The sequence below is a fragment of the Pseudorasbora parva genome, chromosome 9 (genome assembly GCF_024679245.1).
Source record: "Pseudorasbora parva isolate DD20220531a chromosome 9, ASM2467924v1, whole genome shotgun sequence".
In the NCBI taxonomy this organism is placed as follows: Eukaryota; Metazoa; Chordata; class Actinopteri; order Cypriniformes; family Gobionidae; genus Pseudorasbora; species Pseudorasbora parva.
The window spans coordinates 20,297,551-20,310,405 of NC_090180.1; the positions used below are offsets into that span (position 1 = coordinate 20,297,551).

General features: G+C 39.4%; 1 protein-coding gene across 1 annotated transcript in view; it reads right to left on the reverse strand.

The window, feature by feature from the left end:
- Positions 1-11,726: 11,726 nt before the first annotated feature.
- Positions 11,727-12,855, reverse strand: part of LOC137089809 (phospholipid scramblase 1-like) — a 29,369-nt gene continuing 28,240 nt past the window's right edge. Inside the window, exons 5-6 of the mRNA XM_067453383.1 lie at positions 11,942-12,103; positions 11,727-11,837 (exon numbers count right to left, since the gene is read on the reverse strand). Of these exons, the coding sequence (XP_067309484.1) occupies positions 11,742-11,837; positions 11,942-12,103 (258 nt within the window). The 3' untranslated portion in view covers positions 11,727-11,741. The remainder of the gene's footprint in view (positions 11,838-11,941; positions 12,104-12,855) is intronic.

The window sequence follows — 12,855 nt, forward strand, 5'->3', positions numbered from 1 at the left end:
TCAGAATCATGGTGTCAAGCTAACGCCTCGAAAATGTGAAGTGTTCCGACGTCAGGTACGATTCCTAGGGAGGATGGTAACGGAAGATGGGTACACAATGGATCCGGCTGACATCGCTCCTGTCCAGGCGCTGAAAGAGAGGATCCCTCAGACAGTTGGCGAGGTGAGAAAGTTATTAGGGTTTCTCTCTTACTACCGGTCATACATTGAGAACTTTTCCCGCAAAGCTGCTCCTCTTTACATGTTGCTCACTGAAACGAAGACAACAAAGGGGAAAGTACAGCCGAAGCGGAAAGGCAAAGGGAAAAGTAGTTGTGGACAACTTACCTCGTCACATCCAGTCCTGTGGACAGATGAACATCAAGAAGTTCTCTGCAAGCTAATTGACTATTTATCTAATCCACCGGTGCTGGGATATCCCGATCTAGATGAATCTTTTGTACTCCACTGCGACGCTTCACAGGAAGGCCTTGGGGCAGTGCTGTATCAAAGACAAAGAGGCAAGTTAGTGGTGATCGCATACGGATCAAGAACTCTAACCCCTGCCGAGAGAAACTACCATCTTCATTCTGGAAAGTTGGAGTTTTTGGCAATGAAGTGGGCCATATGTGAGCGGTTCAGGGACTATGTCTATCATGCACCATCATTCGTTGTGTACACGGACAATAACCCCCTCACATACGTGATGTCAACAGCCAAGCTAAATGCCACAACGTACAGATGGGTAGCAGAACTTGCTGACTTTCGATTTACCATTAAATACCGTCCAGGAAAGTCAAATGGGGATGCTGACGGCTTGTCACGTATGCCGTTGCAGATGGAACAGTACATGAAAACCTGTTCAGAGGAAGTGCACCCTGACGTCATGGTCAGCATAACTCAATCGACGGTGGTACAAAGTCAGGAGAGAGGGCCATGGTTATGTCCACTTACCATTGAAACAGCACTGTTGAAGGAACAGGAGGAGGAGCTGTTCACGTCAGTCACAGAGATTCCCAAGGATGTTCTAAAAAAAGCTCAAGAAGAAGACCCGGAAATCAGAGAAGCGGTGGAATACCTCAAATCTAGACCGCAGTCAATGAAGAGAAGCCAGGGTAAAGAGCTTCGGGGACTGATGAGGGAACGAGCTAAGTTACACCTGGATGAACATGGTCTCCTGTTCCGCAAAACAGCAACTCGTCATCAGTTGGTATTGCCTAGGAGATACCATGAGCTCGTCTACAAAGAGTTACACCAAGACATGGGTCACTTGGGAGCAGAAAGGGTGCTGACCTTGATAAGAGACCGGTTTTATTGGCCCCACATGCAAAAAGAAGTGGAACACTATGTCACACGGGTGTGTAGCTGCTTGAGGAGCAAACGTCCAAACAAAATCACCCGAGCTCCTCTAACAAACATCACCACCACTTACCCATTTGAGCTGGTATCTATTGATTTTCTACACCTAGAGAGGTGTAAAGGAGGATATGAGTACATCCTGGTGGTGATGGACCATTTTACACGCTTTGCTCAGGCGTACGCATGCAGAAACAAAAGCGCAAAGACAGCAGCTGAGAAGGTGTTCGGGGATTTTGTTCTCAAGTTTGGGTTTCCGACGAAACTGCACCACGACCAGGGGAGGGAATTTGATAACAAGCTGTTTGCGAAGTTACAGGAATACAGTGGTGTGCAAGGCTCCCATACTACACCGTATCACCCACAGGGAAATGGTCAAGTTGAGCGGTTTAACCGAACTTTGTTAGCTATGCTGAGGACCCTTCCTGAAACCGCCAAAGCCGACTGGAAGACATCACTTGCAAAGGTGGTAAATGCGTACAACTGTACAAGATGTGAGGCAACGGGTTTTCCTCCCCATTATCTCCTGTTTGGCCGTACTCCCAGACTGCCAATTGATATAATGTTCGGTGTGCCAGCAAAAGACCAAAGCTCCTCTTACCATGAATATGCAGAGAACTGGAGGAAGAGAATGGTGGAAGCCTACAAGTTAGCTACAAGAGTGTCACAAAAAGAGAAGGCGAGAGGAAAAGCTCTGTATGATAAGAGAGTGCACGGAGCTGAACTGATCCCTGGGAGCAGGGTACTTGTCCGGAACTTCAAAGAGAAAGGTGGACCTGGGAAACTTCGATCATTTTGGGAAGAACAAGTTTATGTCGTCACCCAGAGGAAGTATCAGGATGGTCCAGTATATGAAGTTCGACCGGAAAACGGAAAAGGAAAAACAAGAATACTGCACAGGAATCTTTTGTTACCGTGTGACTACTTACCGGTAGAGAGAGTATACTCACCTCTAAGACCTGAGAAAGAAAAGAAAAGAAGCAAGAATGGAAAGACATCAACACAGCAGAATCAGAGACACTGTGATAGTTCGGATGGTGAAGATGACTGGAAATGCCTGGTTGGAGTGCCCGTCGACAGAGAGAGTCCACATCTACAGAAAAGACCTTCACAACAACACTCAGTGGAGACAATGATTCTGAATGATACAGGTCCGGAGGAGGAAGATGAGCAAGGAGTTGGACAGGGGGAAGATGTGTCATCCGGAGGAGAGGTTGGAGAAACAGACGATGCGGAAGAGAGTGACGCTGAGCCTCTTTCACAACCTGCCGGCAAAAGAGTATATCCTTTGAGAAACAGAAAAGTAAAAAAAATGTTTACTTACCATACCCTAGGTCAGCCTAGTATCGTAGAGGGGTAAGCTGTTGGGAGTAAATCAGAGAAAGAAGTTCTAGTTAACAAATTAAAGTAAATCCAGAATAAGATTGTTTTTTTTTTCTTCTCTTTTCCCTCTTCTTAAATTTTATAGATAAAGTAGTAGCTATAGCATTCCAAAAGGAAACAGTTACACAGTAAATCTTCTATGGTTGAAGGGTAGATTCCTTCAGTGACAGTACAGATTCCTGTTGATAGACAGTGATGGTGGTGGAAGATCATGGTGCACAATGATGTCTGCTGCAAACACACTGCATGAAAAAGGAGATAAATGTTGTGTGTCACGTGTCAAAGTATAGCACAAGTACTAAAAAAGGTTGTATCACTGACTCCTACCAAAGAGATTATTTGTGTGTGGTTATCCAGTACTGTATTCTGTGAATGTCGGGACTACATTCTATTTTGTAGGGGAGAATGTGGGGAAAATCTAGAATATATATAGATTAAGATAATTGTGAATTGAAAGCTAGACTTACCTAATCTTTATTATGTTTATATAATTTCCGTTCTGTTATTAATAAATGCTGGTTAATTATTCAGTACATGCATGTAAATTTGTAGTATATTCACAGCTATGTGAAGGGTGTCCAATGGGTGGCGATAGCCAGGTGCGGAACCCCGGGGTAGACCAAAAAGAGAAGAAGAAGAGTTCGTTTTGTTGTTCACGCGAGGTTTGACGAGAAAAAACAGTGTTCAGTGTGGTATTGTACTGTGTGGTACGGAGCTGTAGCAAATAGTGCTGACTGAATAAACGAACCCAACCAAATCACGCGCTTAACGACAAATCGGACAAAAAGTCACTTTAAAGGTCCTGTTCTTCGCGATCCCATCTTTCAAACTTTAGTTAGTGTGTAATGTTGCTGTTAGAGCATAAATAATACCTGTAAAATTATAAAGCTCAAAGTTCAATGCCAAGCGAGATATTTTATTTAACAGAAGTTCCCTTTCAAAGCCTACAGTGAACGGCCGGTTTGGACTACACCCCTGCACTTCCTGCTGTAATGACATTAAATAAAATATCTCGCTTGGCATTGAACTTTGAGCTTTATAATTTTACAGGTATTATTTATGCTCTAACAGCAACATTTCACACTAACTAAAGTTTGAAAGATGGAATCGTGAAGAACGGGACCTTTAAAGTCGCTTGACGTCACCCATAGGAATAAAGTGGAGTGCAGTGTGACAAGAAGTGTTGCACGGACAAGTGGATCTCCATCTTGAGAGGAGCAGTAGCGCATGGTGAACGCACACAGCAGCTGACAGATGTGAATGTGCAAGCTACACAAGCACACAGTGTTGCCATAGTTTTATCACTTATCTGCTTCCTTTGTTTTATATTTAAAGAATTTAGTTTGACCCATTATGATTTCCCTTCTTCTCTTGTGCTCATCACTTATATTACTCACTATAAAAGAGCTTTAGTTCATCCAGTTTCTGACCTCTCTCAATTCAGATTATTTTTAAACATATAAAAAATTGTCATTCACTATATCATACTCGTTTTAGTGTATGACAAAAATATATAGGAAATGAGAATGTCTTTATTGGAATTATATGGAAATGTAATATATGTACATTTATGTCCCTATATGCGAGTAGTGATGTCATATATGTTTCATATAAGGCAATACATTTTTAGCACATATATGCATTCTAACAATATATGACGATATAGGTTTATACCATGTATGAAACGCCTATAGAATAATTATTATATATACATATATTACAATTATTTATATGATGACTTTTTATATGGTACTGTATGTTAATGACATAAACAACATATGTCGAATTTATATATGTAAGTTTATTTAAACAACATATATGCAAACATTCAGTATGCTTGTAGAATTTTATATGGATTTATATAGCGGTGTTTGAATCCTGGCATTTCATTCTAATTTGTTTTTGGTTCAGGCTTCGGACATTAATGCTCCAAGTATGTTTTTCTCCCCATTGTGAGTGTACAGTATGAGCATTCGCTTGGTCTCGTGTGAGCAAGTAGTTTTGCTTGGGTAGTATATAATACACTCTATTGTCCATTGTGTGTTAAGCGTTTGTTTAGCATGCGGCTTGTGCTCATCATCAGCCATGGCGTCTATTTTGATGTTTTGTTCTGTGTAGCATGTAACGGTTACCCTGGTACAGGGATGACGTGTGCGGCGCATTACGGCTGCGACAAGGTTTTAATCCGTCCTCCACGCGGTGCCAATTCTCAAACCGGGAGCATATCAGAAGCGGAGCGACTGGATGCGTGAGACCACTTGATTTGCCTGTCCGACGTTCCATTTCTCGTCTCCTACCAATGATATATTGCCAATATACATGTAATACGTTTGGGAGCCTGCACAGGGTGTTTATTTTGAAATTGACAGGGATTTTTGACTTTTATTTTGTATTTCCGGTGCGACTTGGACGCACGTCCGTCAAAAATAGACTAGATACCTATATTTAGCGAAGCGGCGCGGAGAGACGCTTCTGGGAAGCTTCTGAAACGCGCCACGCTGTGGCCGGTGTAAACACAAGCATTGACTAGAATGGGCGTGATCAGCTCCTGTAGCCATGTCGCAGCCGTAATGCGCCGCACACGTGTTCAGTGTAAACGAGGGGTTAGAGGGCAACAAACCCCTCATTTACACTGAACACGTGTGCGCCGCATTACGGCTGCGACAAGGTTTTATTCCGTCCTCCACGCGGTGCCAACTCACACCAGGAGCATATCAGAAGCGGAGCAACTGGATGCGTGAGACCACGTGATTTGCCTGTCCGACGTCCATTTCTCATCTCTTACCAAGGATATACTGCCAATATACATGCAATACGTTTGGGAGTCTGCACAGGGTGTTTATTTTGAAATTGACAGGGATTTTTGACTTTTATTTTGTATTTCCGGTGCAACTTGGAAGCGCGTCCATCAAAAATAGACTAGGCACCTATATTTAGCGAAGCGGCGCGGAGAGCCGCTTCTGGGAAGCTTCTGAAACACGCCGCGGCTGGTGTAAACACAAGCATTGACTAGAATGGGCGTGATCAGCTCCGGTAGCCGTGTCGCAGCCGTAATGTGCCGCACATGTGTTCAGTGTAAATGAGGGGTTACGGCCGTTTCACACCGCAAGCGTGAGCGGCACGTGAGCCGCGCATATTTTTTTCGGCGCCCATGTTAATCAATGAGTGCATTCACACCGGGAGCAGGAGCAGCACGTGAGTGTCAAGCAGGAGCGTCGCGAGGGGCCCCTCATGGACGACTGCCCACAAACACATAAACATAACATAAAATCCAGGCCTGGTCCTCTCTCGTCTTCCGCTGTCCTTGCTCCTCCTTTTATGCTCCCATCACATTGCCGCGAGACGAGACCGGTGTGTCATGCAGCTGGCACTTGTCAACACTAATCACCGGCCCGCTCTCGCGGTCCCTCGCCCCGCTGCCTGTCACACCACATACCCCCATCGCCCCTCGCAGGCCGGGGGGCACTCCCGAGACTGCGCTCTACTCCCCCCTCCCCGATCACGGCAGCCGCGGCACCTGGGGGTAAGGACAGAGAGGCGAGAGAAATGTAGACGGGAGCACGAGGAGCCCGTGGACGAGAGAGAGGAGAGAGGGAAAAAAGAAAGAAAGAGAAAAAAAAAATTCTGGTCCGGTTCCCAGACACACTGCCGTTCGGCCCTCCGCCCACCGAGAGGCCCTTCCTCGCGGTACTGTGCGATGGCACTGGACGCCTGGTGGGCAGCTCGATCCTCCTCCGCCCCCTGGCGGCCGGCGGTGACTCCTCCTTCCGAGGGACCCGGCAGCGAGCCCCGCACTCCCTGCTCCTCCCCTATCAGGCGGATGGCAGCAGGCTCCGGCCCACGGCAAGCGCGGCGACTCCTCCGCTCCCTCTCGGATGGCAGCCACCCCACCTCGACCCAGGGGCACGGCAGCGAGGTCTCTATCCCACCTTTCTCGCTCCAGCACCATCGCCTCGGGCAGCCCTCGCGGTCCTTATTCATCCGCGCTGCCCGACCTCCTTAGCACCGCGATCCCCCTCAGCAGCGAGGGCTCTTCGACAGCATTTCCCTCCTCCCCCCCGGGTTTTGGCACCAGTGTAACGCGGTTAGTTGCTGGGAAGGAAGGAGGCGGGAACCGGCGAACGTTCAACAACATTTATTAATTCAAAATAAATAAACAAAACGAAAGTAAAACCGCAGGCAGCCCCTCACGGACGACTGCCCGCAAACACACAAAATAAAACGTGGGCAGCCCCTCACGGACGACTGCCCACAAACACATAAACATAACATAAAATCCAGGCCTGGTCCTCTCTCATCTTCTGCTGTCCTTGCTCCTCCTTTTATGCTCCCATCACATGGCCGCGAGACGAGACTGGTGTGTCATGCAGCTGGCACTTGTCAACACTAATCACCGGCCCGCTCTCGCGGTCCCTCGCCCCGCTGCCTGTCACACCACAGTGGTGCTAATTCTTTAAATTCCCTAAAATCTTTTGGTGCTTATTATTTATTATATTTATATTATATGAATTATAATCACTTTCAATTAATATAATGTGCATATATAAATAATATATTGATTGACTAAATATAATACATGCATTCATAATTCTTTTAAACAACGTGTATTCATTTGAGCTCTTTGTGAACCTATAATTATTAGACATATTTCTTTGATTCACATCATGCATTGATATAGTGAGATATTCTTTAAGATGCCTTCTCAAACTGTCGCTACAGCAGCAGTGTTTATTCCTGCTTTGTAAACACATTTCATGATAATTTTCAAAACAATCTCTCAATCTTCAGAAGAGAAGTGAATCAAACGGACACTGTGATTGGCTGTTTGCCGCACGTGTCACACTTTCAGGTGCACGCGCTTCAGAGTTAATTGCTAACTCTGGATTAAACCTGAGTTGACAGAGAAAGTTTATACCAAGCTTTGAGAAACGGTTGAACTTGATCTAAACCAAGTTGGATTTATCTGGATTTGTCAACTCTAAACCTACTTTGAAACTCAGAGTTTGTTCAACTAGCTTTATGCAACAGGCCTCTGGAATCACACTGTGTTTGAGAGTTAAGTGAACTGTACATTCTAATGCTTTACAATCTTATCCAAATGCACATTTTTATGTACCCATAAAAATGTTAATTCATAGTGTTTGGAAGTTTGTAGAGAAGCTTGCAGAGGACTCTGATACCTACTTCTTACCTGTGTTCAATTGTTCCAGTGCCTAATCTAGGATTTAGGATTGTATATCTTCATCGCCTGCTGGGACTGGGCCTTCTACAACACTCATATAAGAGACTTGCATTGCAGACTGTATATCCTTTTCCCTCTACGGCATTTTGAATAGTTTGATACACCATATATATATTTAAGACTCTACAGATTTTAGATTTGACAGTGATAGTGATTTGTCACAATATATAATATGTGGACTAAAGATATATGGAATTATATGGAATTTCTGATAGCTGTGCTGTGCATATATGTGCATTTATGTTTTTACTCTATATGAGCATATTAGGATATTTCATATATGAGACCTATATGTCAAAATATGTATTATACATATATAATATATGGGATAAATGTATATGTCAATATATGGAATTGTTCCAATTTCTAATAGGTTTCATGTATGTTTTTACTTTTTATAACACATATATTGCATATATTGATATTTCATATATACACATATTACATTGTTTATTTATTTTAGTTATTTATTTACATTATTATATTACATATGGGGATAGTCTGCTATATTATATTATTTAAAATACATGTGAGCATGGATTAGGAAAGAAAACACATTGGCAGGCAGAACGCAAGTACGACGTGATGACGTCACATATATGCTAATTTACGCATTATGTCATTTAGCGACTTTTGGGACTTTTGAAATACCATTACAAATGAAAACAGCCTTTTTCTATGCGAGTATAGTAAAGTGCAATTTATTCGTGTGATCAAAGCTGAATTTATCATCATTACTCCAGTCTTCAGTGTCACAAGATCCTTCCCTAATCGTTCTCATATGAGGATTTTATAATCTAGAAACATTTTTGATTATTATCTGTGTTGAAAACATGTTAAAAATGCTGTGGAAACCATGATACATTTTATTTTTCTGGATTCTTTGATGAGAGTTCAATGGACGGCATTTATTAAATAAATTATCTTTTGTAATATTAAAAATATCACTTGTGATCAATTTAATGTAGCCTATGTCTGATCAACAAAAGTATTCATTCCTCTCTTTTTTAATTTTACCACAAATGTTTGAATGGTACGTTGGTTTCCGCAAAAATGAAGCAGCACCATGAGCAGCAAAACTGTTTTCAACACTGATAATAATCATAAATGTTTGTTGAGCATCAAATCCTAATATGAGACTGATTAGTGACACTGAAGACTGGAGTAATGATGATAAAATCAGCTTTGATCACAGAAATAAATGACACTTTACTATATATTCATGTAGCGAACAGATGATGTACATCAGAATAATATTTTTACTGTATTATGTTATTTACTGCATTTTTAATTAAATAAATGCAGAATATATATATATATATATATATATATATATATATATATATATATATATATATATATATATATATATATATATATATATATATAATATGCACCAACAATGTTGGTGTTTTTTTGTTTTTTACTTATTGTGTAGTAGGCTAGATAGTACTGTTTACCTCCAGTCTTTGTGCTAAGCTAGGCAGTTTTGACATGAAGATGAGAATGGTATGTATGGACTTCTCTAACTCTGGGGGATACAGTGAATAAGCTAAAGTCCCAAAAAGTTGTTGTGTTCCTTTAATATTTCATATAGGCTACCTGTGAATTTTGTGCACTGGAGAAATAAACTATTTTTCATCTATTTTTTTCACTTTTCACAAGATTATTTTGAATTTTTTTCAATTTTCACAAGATTGTTTTCGCTCATCTGGGATAAGTGCTCATACAAGTGATTCTGCTCTTTCTGAATTTATACAAGGCCATACTCTGAAAAAAAAAAAACTTTCAGAAACTTCACTGAAAAAAAGTTTGTTGGGTTTACATTATTTAATTGTGTACATCGGTCCCACATGAATTAATTGCATTATAAAAACATAATTTGTTCATGTAACTTCAACATCATGGAATGAATACATTTTAATTGACTCAATTAAGTAGTTTTAAAGTGATTTTTATATGACTCCCTGTCATGATTCAGACCTTTAATTTCATATATGCATTCAGCCACTTCCATTGCATTAACTTTATTAATGTTACACAACTGAATTTAAATACTATCTAGCTAGATGACAAACTTTTATCTAGCAATAACGCACATTAGCATATTAAATGCTATGCATTAAAAGCTCCTTCAGCAAAGCCATTATGACATTAGTTGTATTAGTCCACAGCCTAAGAAAATGCTCTCTTCTCCACAATGGTAACCCACAATAATTTAAATTGTTCTAAAAATTCCTAAATAATTGAATATTAAACTCTATTAAACACAATCAAGTCTCCCTGTTCTCATTTTGCTCAAAAAAAAAAAAAAAAAAAAAAACACTTTTACATATAAAATAACATTTACTCTTTCTTGATTTAGCCATATGCAAATCATGCTGGGAACTAACAAGCCTCCCCCAGTATCAGTTCGTGCAACACAATCATTCATGTAAGACAACACAAACAGATTAAGTTTGACTTCAATTTGACATATATTTAAGTGGATTAAACACAGTTAAATCAAGTTTGGACAACATGTATAGCAATTGTGTTGCTTTAGCTCATTTTAACCAAGCAATTTTTAACAAGCAGTAAAAATATATTTTTTTAAGTGTTGTTTGAAACGCACACTTTTTTGTCAATCCGATTTAAAGACTCAGTGGACTGTTTACATAAGGCGTTATCTAAACCGATCTGGGGTTTACGTGTGCTGAGTCTGACCATAGACTGCTGACTTTCAGTCGGAATCGATTTGTGACAGCTTGTCTGGCATATCAGAATGCCAACGCTGTCCTTTCTAGCAGCTAGAATGAGTTACCGGTTGCCATAGCAACTCTGAACGGCCACCAGGATTTATACGGTTTTATAAATGCTATTTATTTGTTGTATAATAAAAATATTATATTATTATTATATTAGTGTAATAATCATCTCAGAAAAATAAATCATTCTATCAGGCCTTATTATAAAAATTATAAAAGTGCCTTGGACAAATGCTGTCAAGATGAGAGAGTGTAGCCAGGCTGTGTCTGTCAGTATTCCAACATTATCTTAATAAATACTTACGAAAAAGTATACCTCTCAGAAAAATTTACTTTTCTCTCTTGCAAACATTATAGCCTGGTGTGAGCACGGCGTGCGCTCTTCAGTAGTGAAGGCAAGCGCTCTATATCACGTCACATCAACGTACACTCAAAAGTAATCGGGTCAGGTTGTTTACATAGTGATTTTTATTTTTATTTTTTTGATTGGTTCATGAAAAGGTTTATTACAATTTCATTCGGTTGGGGCATTTTTATTCCAATTGAGGTGTTTATATGGAGAATTTTTTTTTTTTTTTCGAATTTGGACTTCAAATGCACCTACTATTTGGGTAGCACACACATTCTGAATGCCTTCAGCAGAATTCAGATGAGTCCTTTTAATCTAGATTAATTCCAAGATTAATCTAAATTAAAAAAATAATCTATGCCCATCTCTAATATATATATATATATATATATATATATATATATATATATATATATATATATATATATATATATATATATATATATATATATATATATATATATATTCTTAATGTGACATTGTGAGTATGTAATACTTTTCCCATGTCTTTGATTAATAAAAAAAGTAAAATGCATTTTTTTTTCATTTATGTTTATATTTATGTTCATGTTATGTTATATTATAATATTATGTTATACATAATATTCTATTTTAGCCTATAGAATAAACATTTTTTTTAAATAATTGAGCAATATTGATGGTATCCCCCCTGGAAGTTGGTGCCCTACAATAACTGCATACTCTGAGTAATGGCAGCAGTGAAGACACATAGTACATAATTTGGTACCGGTTCTTTTGGTTTATCATAATACATGAAGTCCTGAAAATAAATTGAGTTATAATTAATAATTATACATGGAAAAAAATGGAATGTCTTATATTACAAAGCTGAATTTCTTTTTAAGTATGTTTAACAATACTTACAATAAGTATGCAGGCCCCCAATAGTGTAGCTTTCATTTTAAAATCCAGGTTGCTTGGAAACCTCAGCACAAAATCAGCTCCTGCATTCGGTCCACAGCCTGAGAAAGGTTTGCAGATCTTTCCTAATGATCCGTCTATCACTGCCTCATTCAAAGACACCAGCTGTGGTCACAGTAAGACAAGTAAAAGCAACACACATGCACCCATTAAGCCTTCAAGAACATTAGGCTATTTATTTATTAATTAATTTACTTACTTACTTTAATAGTACATTTTCACAATAATATTTTTGTATAAAAACAGGCCTCCCAGATAGCATGGTGACATTGATTCAATGTTGAAATTCCATCAGAATCATCATTTTGGTTGAGGTTGAAATTTCAATGCAAAGTAATATTGGATCAATGTTGAAAATTCAATGCTAACACCATACTGGACCAATGTTGAAAATTCACTGCTAAATAATATTGGATCAATGTTGATAATTCCATGCTTTTCAGTGTTGAAAAGACAAACATTGAATCAATGCTGATGTTTGGTCAGCTTATTTCTCCACCGGTGAGGCTTACGGTCAATCTATCTGTCACATTATTCAACATGTTAAGGCAAGTCCAAATCAATTGGCTACATTTGTGTGAATGTGAGCACATTTATTATCCTCAAAGGATACGATGAGTACACCAACGAGTATGTGGATTAACAAAGAATACATAAATGTAAATTTTGTAATTGTAAGCCTTTCTTTAAATTTTTCTGGAAGAGTTAAAATTGTATGTGTGTTTGATGTCTGACTCTTCCAATAAGAAAGCTGTAAAAACTATGAATCTTTTTAAAAGGTATATTATTTTCCTGCTTAATGTTGTCATTCTGTGTTTCATGTTATTATAATAAAAAATGCAAAAATCAAATAAAAA